The 27,500-nt window shown below is 40.3% G+C and overlaps 2 protein-coding genes and 1 long non-coding RNA gene across 3 annotated transcripts in view; 2 read left to right on the plus strand and 1 right to left on the minus strand.

The window, feature by feature from the left end:
• Nucleotides 1-27,500, plus strand: part of LOC138965619 (uncharacterized) — a 498,821-nt gene that overhangs the window by 273,379 nt on the left and 197,942 nt on the right. The window lies entirely within an intron of this gene.
• LOC138965511 (uncharacterized) overlaps nucleotides 1-27,500 on the minus strand; it is a 422,657-nt gene that overhangs the window by 166,765 nt on the left and 228,392 nt on the right. The gene's annotated exons all lie outside the window — the stretch shown is intronic.
• LOC138965563 (multiple epidermal growth factor-like domains protein 10) overlaps nucleotides 21,610-27,500 on the plus strand; it is a 19,686-nt gene continuing 13,795 nt past the window's right edge. Inside the window, exons 1-3 of the mRNA XM_070337750.1 lie at nucleotides 21,610-21,751; nucleotides 24,716-24,966; nucleotides 27,088-27,338. Of these exons, the coding sequence (XP_070193851.1) occupies nucleotides 24,729-24,966; nucleotides 27,088-27,338 (489 nt within the window). The 5' untranslated portion in view covers nucleotides 21,610-21,751; nucleotides 24,716-24,728. The remainder of the gene's footprint in view (nucleotides 21,752-24,715; nucleotides 24,967-27,087; nucleotides 27,339-27,500) is intronic.

Raw genomic sequence — 27,500 nt, forward strand, 5'->3', positions numbered from 1 at the left:
TGGACGATTCCTATGAGACTGCTCAATCATAACTGATGGACAAATTCAGAAACAGATGATGGTTTCAAGTAGGCTACAGTAATGATTCGTTAAAAATGTCAAGCCACTCGTCGATCATTCACACTCAAAGAACCCAAGCCAAATCTGCTCTGGTTCCGAGCAGCTTTTCCAACTGAGACCCTAATTGTTACGCATCTGCCGCGAAAAGATAGACCACAACAAGCGGCACTGTACCATGCTTTCGTTTATGTTGCTAAACAGATTAAATGTGCATTGTAAATGTGCTTACAGCAAAGAAATGCATCCTTACTTACCACAAAAATACTGGTACCACATTCATCGCACTTGTGTCTTCTTACCAAAACGTATCGATATGTTTGTTTACGATATATTGGTAATTACTAACCGTTAACTATTTTTCAAAAATCTGAAATGACTTTTAAGAATCAAAAAAAGATTCGCTAAAACGGTTGACTTCAGAAAATAAGCAATATTTTTCTGAACCATGAAATAAAAATCGAAAACTCCGTTTGATCTTTTATTTTGGTAGATTGATGACAACAGCCGGAACTGAAAGTACCAGAACCAAAAATTAAGGGCATTAATCAGGTAAACTAAGAAGATTGTCGTTCCTGGCGCGCACTTCACATGTCCGTCAAACAGTGTCCGAGTGAGAGAAAAATTTTTTTTTTTCGCAGTTCGACAGTATATGAGGCCCTTCTTCATATCAAAGTGTAAAGGTTGCTGAACGATGTTTTTCCTTTTTGCTTGTTTAGTTACACTTTAATTGAGCCTGTAGTCGACTACACGAAGCTTCGCAAAGTCTTAATTAAAGTTAATACCAAAACCCGCAGCTACGGCGTGGTACTTTGACCCCAACATCGCTTCTCAAGTTTTGACATGCGAAGCTTCGCCGTAGCTCGCAACGAAGTATTTTTTTTTTTTTTTAATCTGAAGAGTGCTTTTTGATTCAAGATGGACGACGAAATCAGACTCAATACCATAGTGAAGAATGCACTTATCGACTTTGGTCGATATCGACTAACCTCCTACCTGTATTATTTCATACTGCGATGCATTGACATGTCGAATGAAACTCGAAATCCCAGCGCTCACGCCAACTGGTCCCGGCCGTGCTCAGTCAACGAAATAGAACACATACAATTAACTTACGTCATCATCAAGTACGTAAAGTACAATTTGTGACGTAAAGTACTCAGAAAGAAGCACACCACGCGCTGGTCGAGACTACGTGCATGCGCTTTCTGACTAATAAGATTTGAGACGCCAAGACATGAAAAGATAACTCTCTTTTCCGCCATAGTGCCTTCCAACTAGTCTCGGCCCGCTCAAAATAATGAGCCAAAATGACCGAGACTTTCAGTAATTCCTTCGCGTGACGTCTAACCCTCTTACGCCATAATGTGACGTCTTCAAATGACGAAATGTTAAAGTTTCTACCACAGACATACACACACGCACACACACACACGCACACACACACACACGCACGCACAAACAGACAAAGTTACGATCGTATAGGCTACACTTACGTGAGCCAAAAATGAGAAAGAAGAAGATTTGAAGCAGAAAAGAGAAACGAAAATATAGCGTTTCCGCAGTTCTGCCGGTTAAAGCTAATTTCGTGCTCAAAAAGCGGTTCATCGCTACGACTTCTGTGCGGTGTAAAATAATATATCTCGGGGCAGCTGTTGCTGATATGAGCCATACACAAGACTGGCTAATAACATTACTTTGCATACCATAAACTCGCTACTGGTGATGTGTCGATTGCCATTTGATGGTGGTGACAGATTTTTCAGTGTTTTTTTTTTTAAATCATGCAGGCAACAGAAATGATAAATGGGCTTTCTTTGTCTTCAATACCAAGACATTCGAGTGTGCACATGCAATCTTTCTTGCCCATAAAATTATCATTATATTACTATTAGTGTGTTTGTGCGTGCACCGGTGTGTGCGTGCACGCGCGTGCCTACTCGACTGCCTTCCTTCCTGTCAGTCCGTCTGTCTGTACGTACGTACTAACACGTGTCTGTTTGCTGTCTGTCTGTTTGTTTTTCGATGCATTGTTGCAGCCCAGTGCTCAAGGACTTATCAAACTGAAAGCGCTTGATAGCGGTGGTAGAGTTCGATCCATCTCAATCATAATCCCTATTTGTTTTTGTGTTCCAGCGCCCCCAGCGAAATTGGGTCAAGAGTTCAGTGACCTGTGATGCGTTGTGATCTCGAGGTAACTCAGGTTGGCCTTGGCGGAGTAGAACCCCGTTCACACACCTGCAAGCGTTCACTACACAGTACCCGGGCAACTGCAAGAACATGTAGACGACAATATCTGGATATTCTTATTCTGTAGTACGTGTGTTGAGATATTCTGTGTTACACTAAAAATGTCGTGGTTAACGACTATGAGGCAGACACGATTTCTCTGCAGCAGAAGAGCGTCATGTTATAATCTAACGTCTTCACTGACATTGATTTGTGTATTACTAACGTTGCTACCATCATCGGCCCTCGCCGAAAACAGTACAGCGTCAGACACAGACGACGATAATGGTAAAGTCGCTTTTACGATTACTGACCTTAAACCACTTTTCTGGAACCAGACCAGAGAGCTGGAGCTGAAGGCCGTCGAGGAGACGGCTTTGACTTTAGACATGGATCAGCAGAAGCAGGTCAAGGTCGACTTCATCTTGTACTGCTCGCACCCAAGTGTTCGCTACTCCATCCGACTCGGAACGGACAATGCGAATGTAGCGACGGTGGATGGTTCCTTGCTCTACGATATCTCTTGCAAAGACGCTTTGCTTCGCCAGAAAACCCCTGCCGGTACCTCAGACATAGACAATCCCAACTCAGATGGAGAGGCATCGCCTTTATCAGCTGCAAACGAAGATTCTCAGAGAAACACGAGCCAGGGAGGAAAGGAACACACAGGGGATAGAGTAAATCCAGAGTTAGACGCGATTCCTGTGGTTCAAGGGAGTTTCAACTTCACTCTGTACGCCAACACACACGCGCACACACACGCATACTGACACACACACACACACACACACACACACACACACTACACACTCACTCACTCACACACACACACACACACTCATTCACATACACACACTAACACACATACACACACAAAGACACACACACAAAGACACCCAGGCACACCAACAGACAGACGCACACACACACACACACACACACATACACACGCACACGCGCACACGCACAAACACAGTGACACACAGTGACACACACACACACACACACACACACACACACACACACACACACACATACACACACACACACACAGTTTGAAGTTGTTCAAGTGTGGAAAGAGTGCTAGTCCATTTTGATTGTGAGCTGAACTTATTGTCACGCTAGTAAAACAAGAAGTTGACAGAAAAGATAATTATCAAAGTATACTTTTTTTTTTGTCGGAATGACGCGTTTTTGTTATATCAGCACCCTTACTTTGAGGCGGAATAGACACGAAAGTTGCATTTACCAAGGGAAGGAACCGGTGTATTTTGTCGATGACGAATCATCACGAGTTATGTACCTTGAGCGAGGCAGTAGCCAGTGCCTTGAGTAAAGAGTGTACAAATGTATATACTCGTTTTTACTGCTTCCATAATAAATATCGTTGAGAGCAAAGTCTCTGGATGTTTAAACTTTTGATCAGGTGGCTCTGAAATTGTATCACTTCTTGTTAAAAGTTGTTGTCATTAAACATAAAAAAAACCGTCTGTTTAAAGACCTGTTCACAAATCTGCTTTTGTCTCAAATAGGCGACGGGTACGAGCTTTGTACTTCAAATTAACTTGTATTATCTTACCATGCTACCTCTTCACCTTTTATCCATCCCACCCCGTTATCTTCCAGTCCCACCCCCGCCCCCCCCCCCCCACACTTTCCCGAACTGTTATTATCGTATAATATATCATGTCCCATATAGTTACTGGTTACCCAGAGGACGAAATTGTCAGTCAGTCAGTAAGTAAAGGCGTGTCGGACACGAAGCACCATCAATCATCATCATCTTGTTAGCTTGTAACACCTTATTTTTTACAGAGACCCGAGGGAAATGAACATACTTACGTGCTCCTGCGTCAAAAAACCAATACATGTACCAACAATTTAGAAAATAAAGAAGGAAACCCACTTCGATGGTTCCCGTAAGAAATACAGCTAACCGGTTTACATGAAGATGATTTTTTCTGAGAAAACCGTTGTTGCAGAAGTGAGCATTTTTGTTTTAGGTCTACATAGGCAGTAAAGCTGCTCAGTGTTCAAAAGTTTTTTTGAGTTGGTATAATACGTGTTTAACCAACACTAACAAAATACGAATACATGTTTACATTTGCGGAAAGTGTGGCACTTTAAGTGTTAAGGTTTTGCGCACTATGAGCTGTTTTCCATTTAATGTATCAGGTAATGGAGGATATCTATAATCTAAGATTATATGCAAATTCCGAAGATATAAAGACTGCGCTCAAAGGTACTACTGTGGTCATGGTAACTTCTAAAAGGTGAGCCGTTTTTGACCTGAGAAGAATCAGCCCGGTTCGGCATGCCACTTCATCATAACTGAACTGAACTCGGAATTGCTCTTGGGGGCTTGTTGCTCTTTTGGTCAACGTGTCATGCGTCTTCCCTTTCTTCAATTCTTCCCTTCTCTTGCTTTCATTCTTTACCTGTGTCTGTCTGTGTGTTTGTCAGTCAGTCTGTTTGTCATATGAATTTCTGCACAGTATATCTGTCTGCCGTGGGAGCGCGAACAAGGGTTTTTATGTATGGAGGCTGCAAGTCCGCCTGCACTGTGAATGTAAGGCCCGGCGCTCACCTATGTAACGCCAGCAGGACAGACGACGCACTGCAGATTATTGAGGTAATTCTTTTCTTTCCCCAGCCTGCTACACGTTGCGTGATAAGAAAACAGGCCAAGTACTCGTCATAATCCCTATTGCAGCATGCAGCGCCGCTGACTCTGCTGTTGACCGGCCGCAGTAAGGTATCCCCACTTCCCACTGTTTTTCCCGCTAGTCAGCTGCCACATGTATTCAGTGATTATTTTATCAAGAAGGTTTCTGATATTCGTTCTGAACTTGATCAGATGAGTGCACATTCTGCTTCCTCCAGTCATGTTGATGTTCCCACTGATTGTTCTTTTCCATCATTTCAGCCAATCAGTGAAAAAGACCTTAAATCCATTATTTTGAAGTCCAAACCAACAACTTGTCCGCTTCATGCCATACCCACACCACTGCTTTTTGAGAATCTTGATGTGTTGTTGCCAACTCTTACTCAAATTGTCAATGATAGCCTGTTATCTGGTGTTTTTCCATCATTGTTCAACACTGCACTTGTCAAACCACTTCTCAAAAAACCTAGTCTTGATGTCAATATTTTGAAGAATTATCGTCCTGTATCTAATTTATCATTCTTGTCTAAAGTTTTTGAAAAGCTGTTGTCATATTTGAACACCCATGATTTGATCTCGCACTCTCAATCCGCTTATCGCCCTTCACACTGTACTGAAACAGCCCTACTTAAAGTAATCAGTGACATTCTGTCTGCTCTGGATGGTGGTGATGTGTCAGTGCTTACCCTACTTGACCTTTATGCAGCGTTCGACACGATTGACCATGTCACGCTTCTCCATAGACTTCAGACTCTGTACGGCATATCCGGTCCACCGCTAGCATGGCTTGAGTCCTATCTCATTGGCAGGACTCAGGCTGTGCTTGTCGATGGCCAGATGTCTGCTCCAGCCCCACTTTCTTTCGGCGTTCCTCAAGGTTCAGTACTCGGTCCCATCTTTTTCATCATGTACACTAAGCCCCTCTCCACACTGATTCAAAACCATTCTGTTTTAAATCAGTCTTTTGCTGATGACACCCAGCTGTATAAACCCAGTCCCCCTGCAGAGTTACATTCCGCCATCCAGACCATTCAGACATGCATCACTGATGTTAAATCTTGGATGGTCGATAACAAACTCAAGCTGAATGATGATAAGACTGAAGTCTTACTGTGCAAAAAGAAGAACACTACATTTCCCTCTCCCCAACCTGTTTCTGTTCAAATAGGCAACACCGACATTCTTTTCTCACCATCAGCTAGAAACCTTGGATTCACCCTTTCATCTGACATGACCCTTAACAAACATATATCTTTAGTCTGTAGAGAGCAGCTTATTTTGAGCTTCGTAAGATCAGCACCATTCGCCACACACTCTCCTCTCAAACAACTAACACTCTTGTCTGTGCCTTTGTTCTTTCTAAACTTGACTACTGCAACTCTCTTCTCTCTGGCTGTCCTCTGTACCTCCTGCATAAACTACAAAAAGTCCAAAACTCGGCAGCACGCCTCATTCTCAAAGCACGAAAACGAGATCACGCAACACCACTTCTTCACACACTGCACTGGTTACCTATTCAAGCCCGCATTGACTACAAACTGTCCACCCTCTGCTTTAACTTCTTTTCTGGCTCGTCTCCTGCTTACTTCTCTGAACTCCTCACCGTCTATTCTCCAGCAAGACAACTCCGTGCCTCTTCTGACTGTCGCATCCTTACCATTCCACACACCAAAACCAAAATATACGGACAACGCACTTTTACTTTCTGCGCACCCACACAATGGAATTCTCTCCCCTTTCAAATCCGCCACTCTCAGTCACCCTAAGCATTCAAACGAGCACTTAAAACGCACCTCTTCAAGAAATACAACCCCTGATTTTGTTTTCTCAGTCCATCAGTAGGCTACATGTAGTGTATTTGTTGTTTTAGTGATAATGTATATAAACATCTAGGACTGTTTTCAGCATTGTTGATAACATGTTCTGTTTGATTAAGGGTATTCAGCTGGTATTTCCTTGTTTTTTACTACCTATTTTATTCATGTTTTTATTACTTAGTTAGTGGAAGAATCTTGTGTAATGTATGTTTGATGGTGTATGCTTTTAATTAAGCGTTGTTGACTATGAATGTAGATGTAAATGCTTGTATAACTGTGTTTTAATTTTAAATGTGTCAAGCGCAAAGAGCATAATTGTAAAGTTATGATGTTGCGCTATATAAATGCTCATTTATTATTATTATTATTATTATTATTATTATTATAGGTATAATTTCTCCTTAAGCTACACTCGCCTACGCAATTCTGTCCCGTGAAATGAATGCAACTATAGCTGACATTATTATAGGCTGACATTGACAGCTTTTCAGATGTGTGCAACGGATAGCAACATGGCATTGTTGTGTTGATGATGAACATTTCCTTTGCTACACATGTACAATCTTCTGCTGGTCGATGATTGTTTAGTTACAAACAGGAGTACGCATACCCACACGCTAACATTAATTCGGTTACTCAAAGAGTCCAACAGGTGAAGAGATGGATGGTAAACTTGAGGGGCGGACGGTCGAAAATAAGGACGGACTGTGACGTGATAAGACAGGCAACCAGACCTCCCCCCCACCCCCCAAACGTACATATATACAGACAGACAATCAGAGCCAAGAAAAACATGTACGCGCGTGCATACACACACACACACACACACACACACGCACGCACGCACGCACGCACGCGCGCACGCACGCACACATACATACACACGTACGCACATACACACACTCGCACGCATGCGCACACCTACACACGCACTCACGCACCTACACACACACACACACATACACACACACAAACACACACACACACACACACACACACACACACACACACACACACACACACACACACACAATTGATGATATTTTCCCGAATCGGGTTCTGTTCCTGAAGCCCGTCAGTTGTTCTCGCGACCAAAGTGGACAGGGGAATTCAGGGGACAGATCTTACATGAACTTCTATCCCAGATAGCTTATACTGGTAATTATACACATTACATACTGGAACGTGTCGTAGGTATATCTCCTCTTCCGTAAAAGTTAGGAACCTAATATTTTGCTACAAGCGTAAATACCCCATAATCTTGACTGCACACAGCTCAATGGACCTATTAAAACCAGAGATCTTAGTGCGGACACACAACAAACAGACAAATAAACAGTTAAACAAACACACAAACAGACAGAGTGAAACCTATACAACACCAAATGTACGTGGTGGTGGTGGTGGTGGTGGTTCGCCGGGGGGGGGGGGGGGGGGGGTGTTGGTGGTAACAAACGAGCCGCCGCCAAAGAAAACAAGTCGCGTAAGGCGAAAATACAATATTTAGTCAAGTAGCTGTCGAACTCACAGAATGAAACTGAACGCAATGCAACGCAGCAAGACCGTATACTCGTAGTCCACCGCTCACGGCATAGGCAGTGAAATTGACAAGAAGAGCGGGGTAGTAGTTGCGCTAAGAAGGATAGCACGCTTTTCTGTACCTCTCTTTGTTTTAACTTTCTGAGCGTGTTTTTAATCCAAACATATCATATCTATATGTTTTTGGAATCAGGAACCGACAAGGAATAAGATGAAAGTGTTTTTAAATTGATTTGGACAATTTAATTTTGATAATAATTTTTATATATTTAATTTTCAGAGCTTGTTTTTAATCCAAATATAACATATTTATATGTTTTTGGAGTCAGCAAATGATGGAGAATAAGATAAACGTAAATTTGGATCGTTTTATAAATTTTTATTTTTTTTACAATTTTCAGATTTTTAATGACCAAAGTCATTAATTAATTTTTAAGCCACCAAGCTGAAATGCAATACCGAAGTCCGGGCTTCGTCGAAGATTACTTGACCAAAATTTCAATCAATTTGGTTGAAAAATGAGGGCGTGACAGTGCCGCCTCAACTTTCACGAAAAGCCGGATATGACGTCATCAAAGACATTTATCAAAAAAATGAAAAAAACGTTCGGGGATTTCATACCCAGGAACTCTCATGTCAAATTTCATAAAGATCGGTCCAGTAGTTTAGTCTGAATCGCTCTACACACACACACACACACACACACACACACGCACATAGTTACACCATACCCTCGTTTCGATTCCCCCTCGATGTTAAAATATTTAGTCAAAACTTGACTAAATATAACAAGTCGCGTAAGGCGAAAATACAATATTTAGTCAAGTAGCTGTCGAACTCACAGAATGAAACTGAACGCAACGCAACGCGCGCAGCAAGACCGTATACTCGTAGCATCGTCACTCCACCGCCCGTGGCAAAGGCAGTGCCCGTGGAATTGACAAGAAGAGCGGGATATTCGTTGCGCTGAGAAGGATAGCACGCTTTTCTGTACCTCTCTTCGTTTTAACTTTCTGAGCGTGTTTTTAATCCAAACATATCATATCTATATCATTAATTAATTTTTAAGCCACCAAGCTGAAATGCAATACCGAACCCCGGGCTTCGTCGAAGATTACTTGACCAAAATTTCAACCAATTTGGCTGAAAAATGAGGGCGTGACAGTGCCGCCTCAACTTTCACGAAAAGCCGGATATGACGTCATCAAAGACATTTATCAAAAAAATGAAAAAAACGTTCGGGGATTTCATACCCAGGAACTCTCATGTCAAATTTCATAAAGATCGGTCCAGTAGTTTAGTCTGAATCGCTCTACACACACACACACACACACGCACGCACATACACCATACCCTCGTTTCGATTCCCCCTCGATGTTAAAATATTTAGTCAAAACTTGACTAAATATAAAAAGAAGAAAGAAGCGAAAACAACTGCACTGACTGACATTAATTCAGGCAAACCTGCCCTGGCCGACCTCCTGTTGATAACGATCACCTTCCCATTACGACCACAACAAAAGATCCCCGACAAGTTTCTTGTTACACCCCCGGTATAGGGGTGTGTATAGGTTTCGGTCGATGTGTTTGTTTGTTTGTTTGTTTGTTTGTTTGTTTGTGTGTTTGTTTGTATGTATGTTTGTGTGTTTGTTTGTGTTCGCAAGTAGATCTCAAGAATGAACGGACCGATCGTCACCAAACTTGGTGAACAGGTTCGATACATTCCTGAGACGGTCCTTACAAAAATTGGGACCAGTCAAACACACGGTTAGGGAGTTATTGGTGGATTTTGGTTTTTTGGGGGGATCAACTACAGTTCAAGAATGAACGGACCGATCGTCACCAAACTTGGTGAACAGGTTCGATACATTCCTGAGACGGTCCTTACAAAAATTGGAACCAGTCAAACACACGGTTAGGGAGTTATTGGTGGATTTTGGTTTTTCGGATATTCCCGGCGTTCTGTTACCGGCTATTTTTAGAAGGTCATCGCAGTGTCCAGAACGCTTTCCTTGGACCCGTAAGTTGTCCTCACTGTAAAAGTGCAAAGGTCGAATCAATTTATAGCCACGCGAAAAATACACTCTCATCCATCTCTATATATGTATACAATAGATATAGATATATATATATACGGCTTCTCTGTGTGTGTGTGTGTGTGTTTGAGTGTGTCTGTACAAAACACCTGTGTATTGCACAGTTCTGTTTGTGATGTGGTACCTAGGGCGTCGTCGACAAGTATGGGACTCGACATGATATGATCAGGAATGGCATTATGGCCCCTGAATCATGTTCGTGCTGTTCCCATTCCACGAGTCTGGAAGGGATCTAAGCTTGACGGGTCCATGGTTCGAAGCCGGCGTATAGTGCGCCACTCAAGCCGGGTATTCGGCTCTATTTAGTCCACACGTGCTGAGCATGTTTTATATTATATAGATGAGACGGTTTTAAAAAAAAATGCGGTCAGTAGGTGTTACAGAAAGAGTTATATTGATTTGTCTTTTTCTCCGCCTGTCTCTTTGTCCACTCAATCAACTTATTTTAACCACACTTGTTAGCAGTGCCTTCTCAGTTGGTGGCAGTGAGAATGGTAAGGACGGGGGTGTTTTTCCTATCTCGGAGGAATTTCTTGTTTCTATTGCATTCACCTGTTCATAGCGACCCCCTTTGGTCGTTATTGACAGGTTTGACTGTAATACGAAGTCGACAGCTATCCTTGATAATGCCTTTACATTACGGAACACTGGTGTTGTAATATGAATATGATCAACCGAGTTTCTTCCTTAGAAAGCCGTCTACTACAGGATCATAGCCGTCACAAAATCATCCAAGTGTACTGAAATGGGTCCAATAAAATCCCATTGACACGCTTTAAAAATGATAATTTCTTTCATTTTCTGATGAGAGCTTGCTTAATATGCATGACACAGCCGAAACAAATATAGAGATGAAAAGAGGCGGCGGTGGGGGGGGGGGGGGGGGGGGGAGAGCGAGAGAGAGAGGGAGAGAGAGAGAGTGAGAGACAGAGAGAGAGAGACAGAGACAGAGACTGAGACAGATACAGAGAGAGAGAGAGTGACAGAGACAAAGAGACAGAGACAGAGACAGAGAGAGAGACAGAGAGGGAGAGACAGAGAGGGAGCAACAGAGAGAGGGGGGGGGGGGGAGGGGGGGATGGGGAGAAGTGGTACAGGTTTATTCACACATAAAATCTGTGGACTCGGAAAACACATGTTTACGTAATAATCTAGATTATAGACTCATGAGGGCTTAATGGCAGAGGGAAAACGGTCATACACGATCGAGAACCTCGTGTGAACGTGGCAGTTGCAGTCCATGCACCCAGAAGAAAGACGAAGACGACACGTTTTGCAAACTCAAAGAAGAGAATGCCCAGCGAGGTTAACAAAAATAGAAAATGCATACATGTATGTACATCAGGGTTATTGACTTTCACATGTTTTCTTTTTTACAAGTTTTGACTAAATGTTTTAACATAGAGGGGGAATCGAGACGAGGGTCGTGGTGTATGTGTGTGTGTGTGTGTGTGTGTGTGTGTGTGTGTGTGTCTGTGTGTGTGTGTCTGTGTCTGTGTCTGTGTGTGTCTGTGCGTGTGTGTGTGTAGAGCGATTCAGACTAAACTACTGGACCGATCTTTATGAAATTTTACATGAGAGTTCCTGGGTATGATATCCCCAGAATTGTTTTTCATTTTTTCGATAAATGTCTTTTATGACGTCGTATCCGGCTTTTTGTAAAAGTTGAGGCGGCACTGTCACACCTTCATTTTTCATTCAAATTGATTGAAATTTTGGCCAAGCAATTTTCGACAAAGGCCGGACTTTGGTATTGCATTTCAGAATGGAGGCTTAAAAATTAATTAATGACTTTGGTCATTAAAAATCTGAAAATTGTAAATAAAATTATTTTTTATAAAACGATCCTAAATTACTTTTATTTTATTCTTCATCATGTTCTGATTCCAAAAACATATAAATATGTGATATTCGGATTAAAAACAAGCTCTGAAAATTAAAAATATAAAAATTATGATTAAAATTAAATTTCCGAAATTTCCTTGTCGGTTCCTGATTCCAAAAACATATAGATATGATATGTTTGGATTAAAAACACGCTCAGAAAGTTCAAACGAAGAGAGAGGTACAGTAAAGCGTGCTATGCAGCACAGCGCAACCGCTACCGCGCTAAACAGGCTCATCACTTTCACTGCCTTTTGCACTACCGGCTGACTACAGTCATTGTGAAAAATGCAGTGCGTTCAGTTTCATTCTGTGAGTTCCACAGCTTGACTAAATGTAGTAATTTCGCACTACGCGACTTGTTTGTTTCTATTTTTGTTGTTGAATATAGTTCTGTTTGCATATCTTTCTGCCTTAGCTGCCTGCCTCCATCTCTCTACCTTTCCCAGTTTCTCTTCTCTTTTCCTCTCTGTCTCTCTCTGTTCATCTCTCTCTCTATGTCTGTCTGAATCTTTGTCTCTGCCTCTCCTCCTCGCCTCTCTTTCTCTCACCCCTCTCTCACTCTCTCCCTTTTTCTCTTACTTTCTCTCCCTCCCTCTTTCTCTCCCCCCTCTTCCGCTCTCCCTTTTTTTTTTTTAACCTCAGTTGCATGCAGGTTTGCTACTACAATTATTTTTTGCCTTTTTATTATATATATATATATTTTTTTTTTTTGGTGTGGCTTGGAGCAAACCTTCTTCATAGGTCTTTTCTTTTCAAATGTGTACAATTTTTAAATCAATAAACCTTATCAGTAAACTAATATGTTCAGATAAATAAATAAATAAAAATAATCATAACATAAATTTATTCCTAATGTTCAGCTCAGTTTCCAATACACCAAATCTTTTTTAACACTCAACTTATACCAGGCCCCTGAGGGTAAAGTCCCTTTGAAAAATAAATAATATTTCAAGGGGTGTCCCATATCTAAATTTACTTATACACATTTTTCCAATCAAGATTAAATGGGTAAGATACTTAAACATTTCATGTGTCAAACCATTCTTATCTCGCACATAAATCAGCACATCTGTTGCTTGTAAAATAATTGCTATGTTATATCGATTATAGAACAATGTTTCAACATGCTTCCACAGATGGTGAATTTTACTGCAATAGAAAAAGAAATGTTCAATATAATCAACTTGTTCAATACAGTATGGACATTTATCATTATTTGCGAGTCCCATTTTTAAGAGGAGAATATTGGTTGGGTATATATTGTGTAATATCTTCCACTGTAATTCTTTTAGTCTGGTTTCTGTTGTTGTTTCTTTTGCATTAAGCCAAACTTTTTCTTCAATACTAATACCAAGTTTGTTCAGCCAAAATCGAACACAGCAGGGTGGACTATATTTCATATCTGTCATAAAATTTCGAAAATCTCTAGCTTTTAACATCACTTTATCATTAAAATACAATTTCGAGAATTCTTCAGTAACAGCATATAATACATAATCCGTATTGTTCTTTAAATAACGAGACAACGCCGAGTGAACAACAATGTACTGTAAATAGAGTTCTGGTGAAGTACCAATTAGGTTCTGTACATTTTGAAATGACAAAATGGAATTGTTTTCTAAGAGGTCATTGTCATGTGTTATTCCTTTTTTTGCCCAGTTGTCAAAATAAATTACATTATTTTGATATTTTATATCGACATTATTCCATATGCATGCCATCTTCAGAGATGAAGAAGAGTGCAGTGTATTATGTTCCAACCAGACTCGCAGTACTTTGCTCCAGAAGGAGGACTGAAGACTATCTAACCCTTTAAACTTTTTAGAACCAATAATTGAATTAAAACATGATAAATCTGTTCCAAAATTACGGAAATATAATCTAGGAATCCAAGTCCATGTACTATTGTTATTCATATTCGAAAGCTGAGCAAGCCAGCCGCACAGAATAGATTCTTGCAATATTTGCATATCAATCATTTGGATTCCTCCTGTTCCTATTCCACTGCACATAACACTTCTCTTCACTTTCTCAAACGCTTTCTTATTACAATTAATTTTCCTCCAAAGAAAACGAAACAATAACGTATTAATTTCTTTCAACACAGGTTCAGGGATGCATATTGCCTGCATAACATAAACGAGCTGAGAAATCAAAAAACTTTTTATTACGCACATTTTACCAAATATGCCAAGATTCCGTTTTTCCCAGTTTAAAATCACCTGCTTAATATTCTTAATTCGTTGTGTCCAGTTTTCATCCACGAGGGAGGCACTGGATGTATTGCAAAAATATATTCCCAAAATCTTCATTTGTTTAACCCATCTTAATCCGTATCCTCCCTCGTTGCTATTCCGTTTTGATCCAATCCACATTGCTTCTGATTTTACTCTATTTATCTTCAAACCGGATATAATTGTAAACTCGTCTAATATCCCCAAAATGTCATCTTTATCACGCAGAAACATGGTAACATCATCGGCATACAGAAGTGCCTTCAAAATCTTTTTAAACATATGCACTTCTTCTGAATCGTCAGTTTCAATTTCCAAACCTTTTACTTCAAAACCTTTTCGAAATCGGGTTGCAAGCAGCTCAATTCCAATAACAAAAGCTAGTGGTGAGAAAGGACAACCTTGTCGCACCCCACAGCTGACTTCAAAATCACTTGAGAGCCAACCGTTGTATCCAATGCAGCTTCTTGTGCTACTGAACAATACTTCTACCCAACGTAAAAAATCTGTTCCAAATCCGTATCTCTTAAAGGCATATAACATAAACTCTTTCGATATGCTGTCAAATGCTTTTTTGAAATCTAAAGCAAGTACCAAACCAGGTTTTTCTTGTAATCTAAAATGTTCAATAACATCATCTATTGTTCTCAGCGTATGAGAGACGTTTCTACCTTTAATAAAACCAACTTGATCTTCGTGTACTATGTTTTGAATAACTGGGCTTAGCCTATTTGCTAAACATTTAGCTAAAATCTTATAGTCTGTATTTGTCAAAGAAATTGGTCTCCAGTTTGATAAACTGTGTTTTGATAAGTCTTTCCCTTTGTGGATCAGGGTAATAACCGCCGATGCTTGGGTGAAGGACAGACTTCCATTCTCAAATGATTTGTTAAATGAATCAACAATAAGAATTCTTAACTTTGACCAAAAAAACTTAATAAATTCTGTGGTAAGGCCGTCCATGCCTGGTGAGGAACCATTTTTCATCAATTTAAGTGCCGATGATGCCTCTTCAACCGTTACATTTCCTTCACACTCTGCCTTCTCCTCATCACTTAACTGAGGAACATCGCAATCTTGCAAAAAGGATGTAATATTATTGTCTAAATTTTCATCAGGTAATTTTCGTGAATAAAGAGTTTGAAAATACTCTCTCTGGGCTTCCAGTATATCAAATTGATCTGTAATGACTTCACCATTCTCCAGTTCTAATCTTGGCATTAATTTAGAATGTGCACGTGATTTTTCTAAGTTAAGAAAATACTTTGTATTTGTTTCTCCTTCTTCGATCCATTTTACTCGTGATCTTGTCTGGGCACTGTGCAATTCTGTTTTTTCAATAAGTTCCAAATTCAATTTTAACTTTTCTCGTCGAAAAATAGCGTTTTTATCATCTGGGATTTTGGCTAAATGTGATTCGCATACATTTAAATCATGTTCCAATGTTATCTTGTCTGTTCTCTTTTTTACGGCATTTTTCTTGCTGTATTGCATAGAGATGTCCTTAATTTCCAGTTTTAGTAACTCCCAATTCAATCCCGCATGCTGTGTCGGCTGCTCAGAGAGAAAATTATCAATGGTCTGATTCATAATATCAACGTATGCCTGTTGTTTTAATAGAGAGTTGTTAAATTTCCAGTACCCTGGACCTCTGCATGTATCAGTACATTTTAATTGTAAATAAACACCCCTGTGATCAGTCGAAGGTAGTGAATATATATTGCATTCAAGCACTTCGTCAATTACGTTATCATTTAATAACATGTAATCCAGTCGCCGTGCAATAAATTTACCCCCTCCCTTTGACCATGTGTATTCTTTTTCTTGTGGGTTGAAAATCCGCCACATATCATTCAAAGCACAATCATTTATAAAAGAGTTAAAGGCTTTTACCAAACTCTCTTGGTGTTTTTGGCCACTGATAATATCAAGTTCATTATTCAACACGGCATTAAAATCTCCACAGACTATTTTCCTTTCACAATCACATTCTTTAACTTTGACAGCTAAATCATGTAACAATTCCTTGATCTCTTTTGTTACACTGGGTGCGTATATATTAAACACACATACATCTCTATTCTCAATGGATATTCTTATTGCAATAACCCTATCGTTTAATGTAAAGGTCTTCCATGCGAATGAAAACTGCTTTCTAATTAATATAATCTGACCTTTACTGTGTGCAGTACTTTCTGAAAAAATCAAATCTCCTCCCCATTCTTTTTTCCATAACTCCACCACACCTTTGGTAACATACGATTCTTGAATACATATAATGTCGTATTTTTTTTCCTTGAAATGTCGAAAAAGACTTTTGCGTTTTGTTGGATTTCGTAATCCACGCACATTAAGTGATAAAATGTTTAACGTATCCATAGGAAAGAGAGTACAAGGTTAATAAATACAACGAGTGTAAACACTTGAATCGTAAGACAATAGGAAAAGTCCATAGTCCGGGCCAGGTCGTAAGGGTTGAGAAACTTGGACAGGTCGTCCTATTCCTGTGTATTAGAGGGGTAGTTAGCGCTGTCATGGGCTAAGGAGTTGCGTTCGTGGCGCGGTTTCTTTTCGAGTTTCTCGAGTATTTTCCCCCCACTCTTTCCACCCTCTTCCTGGCTCGATCGCCGGCGCTTGGACGACTCGGACCGGCTTCGCGAGTCACTATCTCTCCCTCTATATCTCCCTACCTCCTTCTCTCTGTCTCTCTCTCTGTCTCTCTCTCTCCCTCTTTCTCTCTCCCTCGCTCACTCTCTCCCATCTCCCCCTCACTCTCTCTTCACGTCCACCCTTCTTTTTTACATTTAGTCAAGTTTTTTTGTAAATGTTTTAACATAGTTTTTAACTCTATTGATATGTCCACCCTTGCGCAAACAAAAGGAGAAAACACAACCCCATTCATATAGATCTCTACATGACCATGGACCCTTTAATACCAGTAACACAGATAATTCGTTCATCTTGGTTATTTCGTAATCCATGCCTGCTGCCAATTTTATCACAAAGTGCACTTAAACTCATGTCAATCACGTCTAAAGAAGAACAGGATATTTGTTCGGACACACAAATACACAATGAGGATCAAATTGACGGACCGTAACAAATAATGTGTGCTGTTGTTATTGTAGTAATTAGTAAACGAGACTCCCTTGATCGACATATATTTGTCTGGGAGAACTGAAACGGAGCCCTTGAGCTGAGAACACGCTGTTATTAAGTCTGTTTGAATGAACAGTGGATATTCGGTCAATGATGTCAAGGTTTTTGTTTTGGTGTTTTTGAAGGAAAGGGAGAGACTTATTCGCTCTCGAACCATCTATTCGTTTGTTTCTTCCTGTGTCTGTATGCTTGTCTATCCGTCTTTTTGTCTGCCTTTCTGACTAAATGTAGAAGAAATACAAATGTTAACATGAAATGGTCAGTGTTTCTTAAGAGTATTTCAAATAAAACAATGGATGCTTTAAGATACAACAAAGTAAGATAGGCAAAGTGGAAATAGTGGTGGGTCTTACATCTTGATATACAAATTAAAAAACAAAACAAGTCGCGTAAGGCGAAAATACAATATTTAGTCAAGTAGCTGTCGAACTCACAGAATGAAACTGAACGCAATGCCATTTTTCAGCAAGACCGTATACTCGTAGCATCGTCAGTCCACCGCTCATGGCAAAGGCAGTGAAATTGACAAGAAGAGCGGGGTTGTAGTTGCGCTAAGAAGGATAGCACGTTTTTCTGTACCTCTCTTTGTTTTAACTTTCTGAGCGTGTTTTTAATCCAAACATATCATATCTATATGTTTTTGGAATCAGGAACCAACAAGGAATAAGATGAAAGTATTTTTAAATTGATTTGGACAATTTAATTTTGATAATAATTTTTATATATTTAATTTTCAGAGCTTGTTTTTAATCCGAATATAACATATTTATATGTTTTTGGAATCAGCAAATGATGGAAAATAAGATAAACGTAAATGTGGATCGTTTTATAAATTTTTTTTTTTTTTTACAATTTTCAGATTTTTAATGACCAAAGTCATTAATTAATTTTAAGCCACCAAGCTGAAATGCAATACCGAAGTCCGGGCTTCGTCGAAGATTACTTGACCAAAATTTCAACCAATTTGGTTGAAAAATGAGGGCGTGACAGTGCCGCCTCAACTTTTACGAAAAGCCGGATATGACGTCATCAAAGAAATTTATCAAAAAAATGAAAAAAACGTTCGGGGATTTCATACCCAGGAACTCTCATGTCAAATTTCATAAAGATCGGTCCAGTAGTTTAGTCTGAATCGCTCTACACACACACACACACACACACACACACACACACACACACACAGACACACAGACACACACACACACACACACACGCACATACACCACGACCCTCGTTTCGATTCCCCCTCGATGTTAAAATATTTAGTCAAAACTTGACTAAATATAAAAAAAGCATCTGCATGATGCCCCCCCCCCCCCCCCCCCCCCGCAACCCGGTATGTCATAATTATCTGAAAAATAGTTCTTGATGGTTTCAATACATGTATTATGAGTGAAGAAATATTGGCCGCCACTTCTAAACGTAGTCTGTAAGAGCCCATTTATAAGTTTAACTCCTTGTGCTCCTTTGTAAGTAGTATTTCATGGCTCTGTAAAACGAATAAGAAAAAACCCAGTTTACTGTGGGGGCCAGTGTCGACCCGGACCCCCCGTTTCCACCGCCCTTGCTTCCGTACACATAATTATTATATTGACATGTTTAATGTGAATGACCTCCCGGCGGAAAAAAGATGCTATATTATCCAATGCACTGCGTTAACTGTGTGTCAGCGTACCGTGTTAGCTTCCCCAGCCCGATAAAAAAAGTTTAATCAAATAAAAATATGCAAATGAACGATTCTGTGACTGAGGTGATGAAAATAGTTTTGAACAAATAAGCTTGTATGACGGGTGATAAACGTGTGTTATGAAAGTGTTCCTCAATACACAGCGAAAGAAAAGAGTAAAGCAACAGTGTAAAGGAGAAAAGTGGTAAAATAATTCACTTACGAAACACATAACTTTAGTTTACGTTTTGATAACTTGCTAGCCTCTCACACACTTACCACACAATTCAACCCCACCCTTCCCTCAACACACATACATACAGGCACACACACAGAGGCACACACAGAGGCACACATACACACACACGCACACACACACACACACACACACACACACACATGAACACACACACAGGCACAAACACACACAGGCACACGCAGAGGCCCACACACAAACACACACACACAAACACACACACAAACACACACACACAGGCACAAACACACACACAGGCCCACACACAGGTACACACAGGCCCACACACAGGTACACACAGGCACACACAGGCACACACAGACAAGCACATACAGGCACAAACACACACACACACACACACAACCACGCACGCACGCACGCACACACACACACACACACACACACACACACACACACACACACACACACATGCGCCTTAGTACTTTACAATAAAATGTAAACCCGCTTAAAACAATTAAAAACAACTGAAGATGAACGAACACCTAATATTCAGTATACGATATAACAGGACTGTAGGCAAATAAGGTAAGTAAATAAACTTACATATACAGACAAGAAAGCACCACATAACGTTAAAAAGACGAAGTCGACAATAAGAAAGAAGAGAGAAAGTCAATAAACAAAGAACCATCCATAAACAGCTGATTGTCTATGATGCTTTTCGCTCTCATGCAAATTATAAAGGCCCGCAGTCAATCTAAAACTAACCCACCAAAGTCAGTACACACACAGTATAAAGGCCTGCAGTCACTCTAATACTGACCCACCAAAGTCAGTACACACACAGTATAAAGGCCTGCAGTCACTCTAATACTAAACAAAAATCTCCCTGTCCCTAGTCGCCTTCATACACACACCCACACATACACACACCCACACACACAGGCATACATACCCCCCACCCCCCAACAAAAACCCAGACAAACATTGACGACCATAAACACTCAATTGAATTTGATATTAATTCAAAAGAAAGCTCCAGCTTAACCATAAAACAGCATATGTAAAGCCATGCTTATCCTATAACATATATTTTCATAGTCGTAAAGAAAACAAGTCGCGTAAGGCGAAAATACAATATTTAGTCAAGTAGCTGTCGAACTCACAGAATGAAACTGAACGCAATGCAACGCAGCAAGACCGTAGCATCGTCAGTCCACCGCGCACGGCAAAGGCAGTGAAATTGACAAGAAGAGCGGGGTAGTACTTGCGCTGAGAAGGATAGCACGCTTTTCTGTACCTCTCTTCGTTTTAACTTTCTGAGCGTGTTTTTAATCCAAACACATCATATGTATATGTTTTTGGAATAAGGAACCGACAAGGAATAAGATGAAAGTGTTTTTAAATTGATTTCGAAAAAAAAATTTGATAATAATTTTTATATATTTAATTTTCAGAGCTTGTTTTTAATCCGAATATAACATATTTATATGTTTTTGGAATCAGCAAATGATGGAAAATAAGATAAACGTAAATTTGGATCGTTTTATAAATTGTTTTTTTTTTTACAATTTTCAGATTTTTAATTACCAAAGTCATTAATTAATTTTTAAGCCACCAAGCTGAAATGCAATATCGAAGTCCGATCTTCGTCGAAGATTACTTGACCAAAATTTCAACCAATTTGGTTGAAAAATGAGGGCGTGACAGTGCCGCCTCAACTTTCACGAAAAGCCGGATATGACGTCATCAAAGACATTTATCAAAAAAATGAAAAAAACGTTCGGGGATTTCATACCCAGGAACTCTCATGTCAAATTTCATAAAGATCGGTCCAGTAGTTTAGTCTGAATCGCTCTACACACACACACACACACACACACACACACACACACACACACACACACACACACAGACACACACCCACACACACACACGCACATACACCACGACCCTCGTTTCGATTCCCCCTCGATGTTAAAATATTTAGTCAAAACTTGACTAAATATAAAAAAGAAATCAGCATCGTGTTTACAAATGTATCTTAATTATCGGTTCAGAGGCCCGGATATTAAACCAATCCCGAAATAGGAGATAGTATAAAACGCACTGTCGGACCGACTCGATTGCTAAACTCAGCATCCGTTTTGCTCTCTTCCATTGAGACATTGTGAAACTGTTGCAGGTAAGCACAATACATTATATGTGAGGTATTAGCGTGTGTGCATGTGTGTGTGTGTTACTGGATGTTTGGTTTAAATAATGTTTTAATTCTGTTTGACATAAAACAAGAAAGGTCGTTTATTGGAACGTTTATTATTGACAAATCAAAACGTTTTGGTGGCAGTCTATCTGATTTGGATTTCTGTTTGTCATAGTCATGAAATTTACATTACCACCAAGTGAAAACAACAAGCCTGCGGATGTTTGTACTGAAGGCTTTTTGTTTGTTTGTTTGTTTGCTTAACGCCCAGCCGACCACGAAGGGCCATATCAGGGCGGTGCTGCTTTGACATATAACGTGCGCCACACATAAGACAGAAGTCGCAGCATAGGCTTCATGTCTGACCCAGTCACATTATTCTGACACCGGACCAACCAGTCCTAGCACTAACCCCATAATGCCAGACGCCAGGCGGAGCAGCCACTAGATTGCCAATTATTAAGTCTTAGGTATGACCCGGCCTGGGTTCGAACCCACGACCTCCCGATCACGGGGCGGACGCCTTACCACTAGGCCAACCGTGCCGGTGTACTGAAGGCTTTGTGATTGGTTGTGTGGTAACTAGCAGTATGAAAAACACAAACCAACTATTAATTGAACATTTGTTGAAAACACACACACACACACACACACACACACACACACACACACACACACACACACACACACACACACACACACACACACACACACACACACACACACACACACTTTTCATTCCTTTTTACATTTAGTCAAGTTTTGACTAAATGTTTTAACATAGGGGGGGAATCGAGACGAGGGTCGTGGTGTATGTATGTGTGTGTGTGTGTGTGTGTGTGTGTGTGTGTGTGTGTGTGTGTGTGTGTGTGTGTCTGTCTGTGCGTATGTGTGTGTAGAGCGATTCAGACCAAACTACTGGACCGATCTTTATGAAATTTGACATGAAAGTTCCTGGGAATGATATCCCCGGATGTTTTTTCTTTTTTTTCGATAAATACCTTTGATGACGTCATATCCGGCTTTTTGTAAAAGTTGAGAGGCACTGTCACACCCTCATTTTTCAATCAAATTGATTGAAATTTTGGCCAAGCAATCTTCGACGAAGGCCGGACTTCGGTATTGCATTTCAGCTTGGTGGCTTAAAAATTAATTAATGACTTTGGTCATTACAAATCTGAAAATACGACTTGTGTCTGTCTGTATGTCTGTGCGCGATGCACGGCCAAAGTTCTCGATGGATCTGCTTCAAATTTGGTGGGCATATTCAGGCAGACCCCGGACATAATCTGAGAATTTTCAACACGTGCTGTCAGCGCGCAGCGCTGAACCGATTTTGGTTTGCGCGCTGAACCGAATTTGGTTTTTCTCTGGATCCATTCCCAGTAACTCTTCCTTATCTTCTCCAGTGTTTTCAGCCGCGTTTATCTCCCTTCCTCCGTGCGGTGCGCCGCCAAAGCCGGCGTACACCCGGCATAGCCGGGTCCCCGGCACAGCCGGGTTTTCGGCTCGACTTCTTCCCGGCGCAGCCGTACCCGGCAAAGCGGGTATTCATCTAGTATGTTATATTTAGATTAAAAACAAGCTCTGAAAATTAAAAATATAAAAATTATGATCAAAATTAAATTTTCGAAATCAATTTAAAAACGCTTTCATCTTATTCCTTGTCGGTTCCTGATTCCAAAAACATATAGATATGATATGTTTGGATTAAAAACACGCTCAGAAAGTTAAAACGAAAAGAGGTACAGAAAAGCGTGCTATCCTTCTCAGCGCAACTACTACCCCGCTCTTCTTGTCAATTTCACTGCCTTTGCCACGAGCGGTGGACTGACGATGCTACGAGTATACGGTCTTGCTGAAAAATTGCATTGCGTTCAGTTTCATTTTGTGAGTTCGACAGCTTGACTAAATGTTGTATTTTCGACTTACGCGACTTGTTCTTACTCTTGTTGTTGTTTATGCTGTTTATGTTTATGTTTATGTTGTTACATTTAGTCAAGTTGTTACTAAATGTTTTAACATAGAGAGGGAATCGAGACGAGGGTCGTGGTGTATGTGTGTGTGTGTGTCTGTCTGTCTGTGCGTGTGTGTGTGTAGAGCGATTCAGACCAAACTACTGGATCAATCTTTATGAAATTTGACATGAGAGTTCCTGGGAATGATAACCCCGGATATTTTTTTCATTTTTTCGATAAATACCTTTGATGACGTCATATCCGGCTTTTTGTAAAAGTTGAGGCGGCACTGTCAAACCCTCATTTTTCAATCAAATTGATTGAAATTTTTGTAAAGCAATCTTCGACGAAGGCCGGACTTAGGTATTGCATTTCAGCTTGGTGGCTTAAAAATTAATTAATGACTTTGGTCATTAAAAATCTGAAAATTGTAATATTTTTTTAATATAAAACGATTCTAATTTACGTTCATTTTATTCTACATCATTTCCTGATTCCAAAAACATATAAATATGTTATATTCGGATTAAAAACAAGCTCTGAAAATTAAAAATATAAAAATTATGATCAAAATTAAATTTGCGAAATCGATTTAAAAACAATTTCATCTTATTCCTTGTCGGTTCCTGATTCCAAAAACATATAGATATGATATGTTTGGATTAAAAACACGCTCAGAAAGTTAAAACGAAGAGAGGTACAGAAAAGCGTGCTATGCAGCACAGCGAAACCACTGCCGCGCTGAACAGGCTCGTCAGTTTCACTCCGTTTTGCACAAGCGGCGGACTACGGTCATTGTGAAAAAATGCAGTGCGTTCAGTTTCATTCTGTGAGTTCCACAGCTTGACTAAATGTAGTAATTTCGCCTTACGCGACTTGTTATTGATAGTTTTCATCTTCTTTCTTCTTATTCTTATTTTTCTTGCGGTATGATCATGCATTTTGCACAAAAAAATCGCCCTGTACTCCACGTCTTCTCGGTCCAAAGGACTCAACCCGATATGGCTTTGCTTCAATACACCATCGTCGTCTGTTTCACAATACTCAACCTGGTTGTGATCATCGATGGTCTTTGGTACAAACCTCAGTCCGAAGAACATGGGACCCATAACGGCTGGACACAAAAGCGGCTTTGCAAGAAAACGGAACGACTATTCGTGAGATCCTGTCTTGAAAACCCAGACAGGCATTTGTGTCTAAAGCTGCAGAGGATCCTGAAGCGCGGAAGGTGTACTCCTGGTGAGTTATTATTTTTGTTCTGGTTTCTTGTGTGTGAGTGTGGATGTGAGTGTGTGTTTGTAAGTGAGTGTGAGTGTGAGCGAGTGTGAGTGTGTGTTTGTGAGTGTGTGTGTGTGTGTTTGTGTGTGTGTGTGTCTGTGTCTGTGTTTGTGTGTGTGTGTGTGGGCCGCGGTATGTGTGTGTGTGTTAGTGTGTGTGTGTGTATGAGCGAGTTTTTGTTTTTTGAGTGTGTATGTGTGTGTGTATGTGTGTGCGTGTGTGTATGTGTGTGTGTGTGTGTGTGTGTGTATGTGCTTTTTAGACATTTTGGCCATTATTCGTTGTTTAGTCTTGTTCGGATCCCTTCGGTACTTTTGTTATTGTTAATTACATTTAGTCAAGTTTTGACTAAATGTTTTAACATAGAGGGGGGAATCGAGACGAGGGTCGTGGTGTATGTGTGTCTGTCTGTGTGTCTGTCTGTCTGTCTGTCTGTCTGTGTGTGTGTGTAGAGCGATTCGGACTAAACTACTGGACCGATCTTTATGAAATTTGACATGAGAGTTCCTGGGTATGATATCCTCAGACGTTTTTTTCATTTTTTTGATAAACGTCTTTGATGACGTCATATCCGGCTTTTCGTGAAAGTTGAGGCGGCACTGTCACGCTCTCATTTTTCAACCAAATTGGTTGAAATTTTGGTCAAGTAATCTCCGACGAAGCCCGGACTTTGGTATTGCATTTCAGCGTGGTGGCTTAAAAATTAATTAATGACTTTGGTCATTAAAAATCTGAAAATTGTAATGACTTTTTGAAATCAATTTAAAAACACTTTCACCTTAGTCCTTGTCGGTTCCTGATTCTAAAAACATATAGATATGATATGTTTGGATTGAAAACACGCTCAGAAAGTTAAAACGAAGAGAGGTACAGAAAAGCGTGCTATCCTTCTCAGCACAACTACTACCCCGCTCTTTTTGTCAATTTCACCGCCTTTGCCATGAGCGGTGGACTGACGATGCTACGAGTATACGGTCTTGCTGCGTTGCATTGCGTTCAGTTTCATTCTGTGAGTTCGACAGCTACTTGACTAAATGTAGTATTTTCGCCTTACGCGACTTGTTTTGGTCTTGTTGTCGTTGAGCACTGACCCCCAACCTCGCCACTCCTCTTAAATCCGTTATCCAACAAGAGAAAGGCAGATGGATAGTTATCTCCGTAACTAATAATTCTTGTTCTTACATTGTCACCAGAAAGTGATGTATTCGATTATGTCGCTATTTGCAATATTCGAATTATAAGATGCTTCATTTAAATAGGTATGTAGTTTCCCACTTCCGCATTCAACCATTATTAACAGCGGATATTGGCCTGGGCGACATCATTTTTTGAAAAGAAAAGCATATGTTTGTATTCTACAGAATCTGTTCTTGTCCGGAAAACTTAAGTATGTCTTATCTTAAGCCCTTTTCCAGTCTAACCTATGTCCTGTCCTTTGAGAAGGTAAAATCCTTTCTCTTTTATCTCTTTATAGGTTAATACATTTGGCAACATCATTGTTATTAGTTTTCCAGTCTGGTTTCTAGTTACTTTTTTTTGCCTGTGTATTTTTGGTTTTTGTCGTAGAATATTTTGGAAGTGTCTCAGACAAGGAAGTTGCTGAAAAAAAAGAAACTTGAACCACGTAAAAAAATGTGTCCTCTCCTTTTATCTTTTGCCTTTACATCTCTCTCCACCCCCCACCCCCCCCTGTCACGTGCTCGTGTGTCTGTCTCTGTCTCTCTGTGTTTTTCTCATTCCGTGTGTGTATTGGAGTATTTGTGTGTGTCTTTCTCTATCTTTGTGTGTCTCTCTGTGTCTGTCTGTTTGTCTTTCTATCTTTTTCTCGCTGTCTTTCCGTTTGCCTCTCTCTCAACATTCGTATTCTCTCCCGGTACTGCGTGGTTGGTATACCGAAATGAAAAATAATCTCAAACACGCATAGCTTCTTATTAGTTTATTTGATGCACACAAAACAATACAGAAAAACAAAGGAATTACGAACAGACGAGCCATGAACCAATCAACCAAACATATACATAGGCCAAAAACGAAGCAGGCAACCGACATAATCTCAGAAATTGACGTTAATCATGTTTATAGCCTGCAGGATGAGCACAGCTTGCGAAGAGTCAGAACAGATGTGCAGAACAGACTGCGACGAAGGTGACGTCGTTCCGGGATTGTGCGGACGGCATGAGAAGTGTTGCCTTACCGACACCGGCATGGACGAGTGTCCAACCAGTGACGAAGGCGTAACTTGCGAATCCGCAGATAATTGTACGGGTTCGGGAGTGACGGTAGATTCCGGTTTCGCCTGCAGTACTGGTGAGGGCCAAGTGTGTTGCCGCAGGGTAAGTAAAATATAGACAGCAAAATATGTTGATATTTACGGTGTCTGGAACCCGTTTCCTCTGAACCCATCTTGTTGTGGTTAACTTATTTACAAAAAAAGCTAACATTCTTTTGTTAGGGTGAAAGCTGCTTGTACATTTCAATGCATGTTATTATCTCAT

This window comes from Littorina saxatilis, linkage group LG1 (genome assembly GCF_037325665.1).
Source record: "Littorina saxatilis isolate snail1 linkage group LG1, US_GU_Lsax_2.0, whole genome shotgun sequence".
NCBI classification, from domain to species: domain Eukaryota; kingdom Metazoa; phylum Mollusca; class Gastropoda; order Littorinimorpha; family Littorinidae; genus Littorina; species Littorina saxatilis.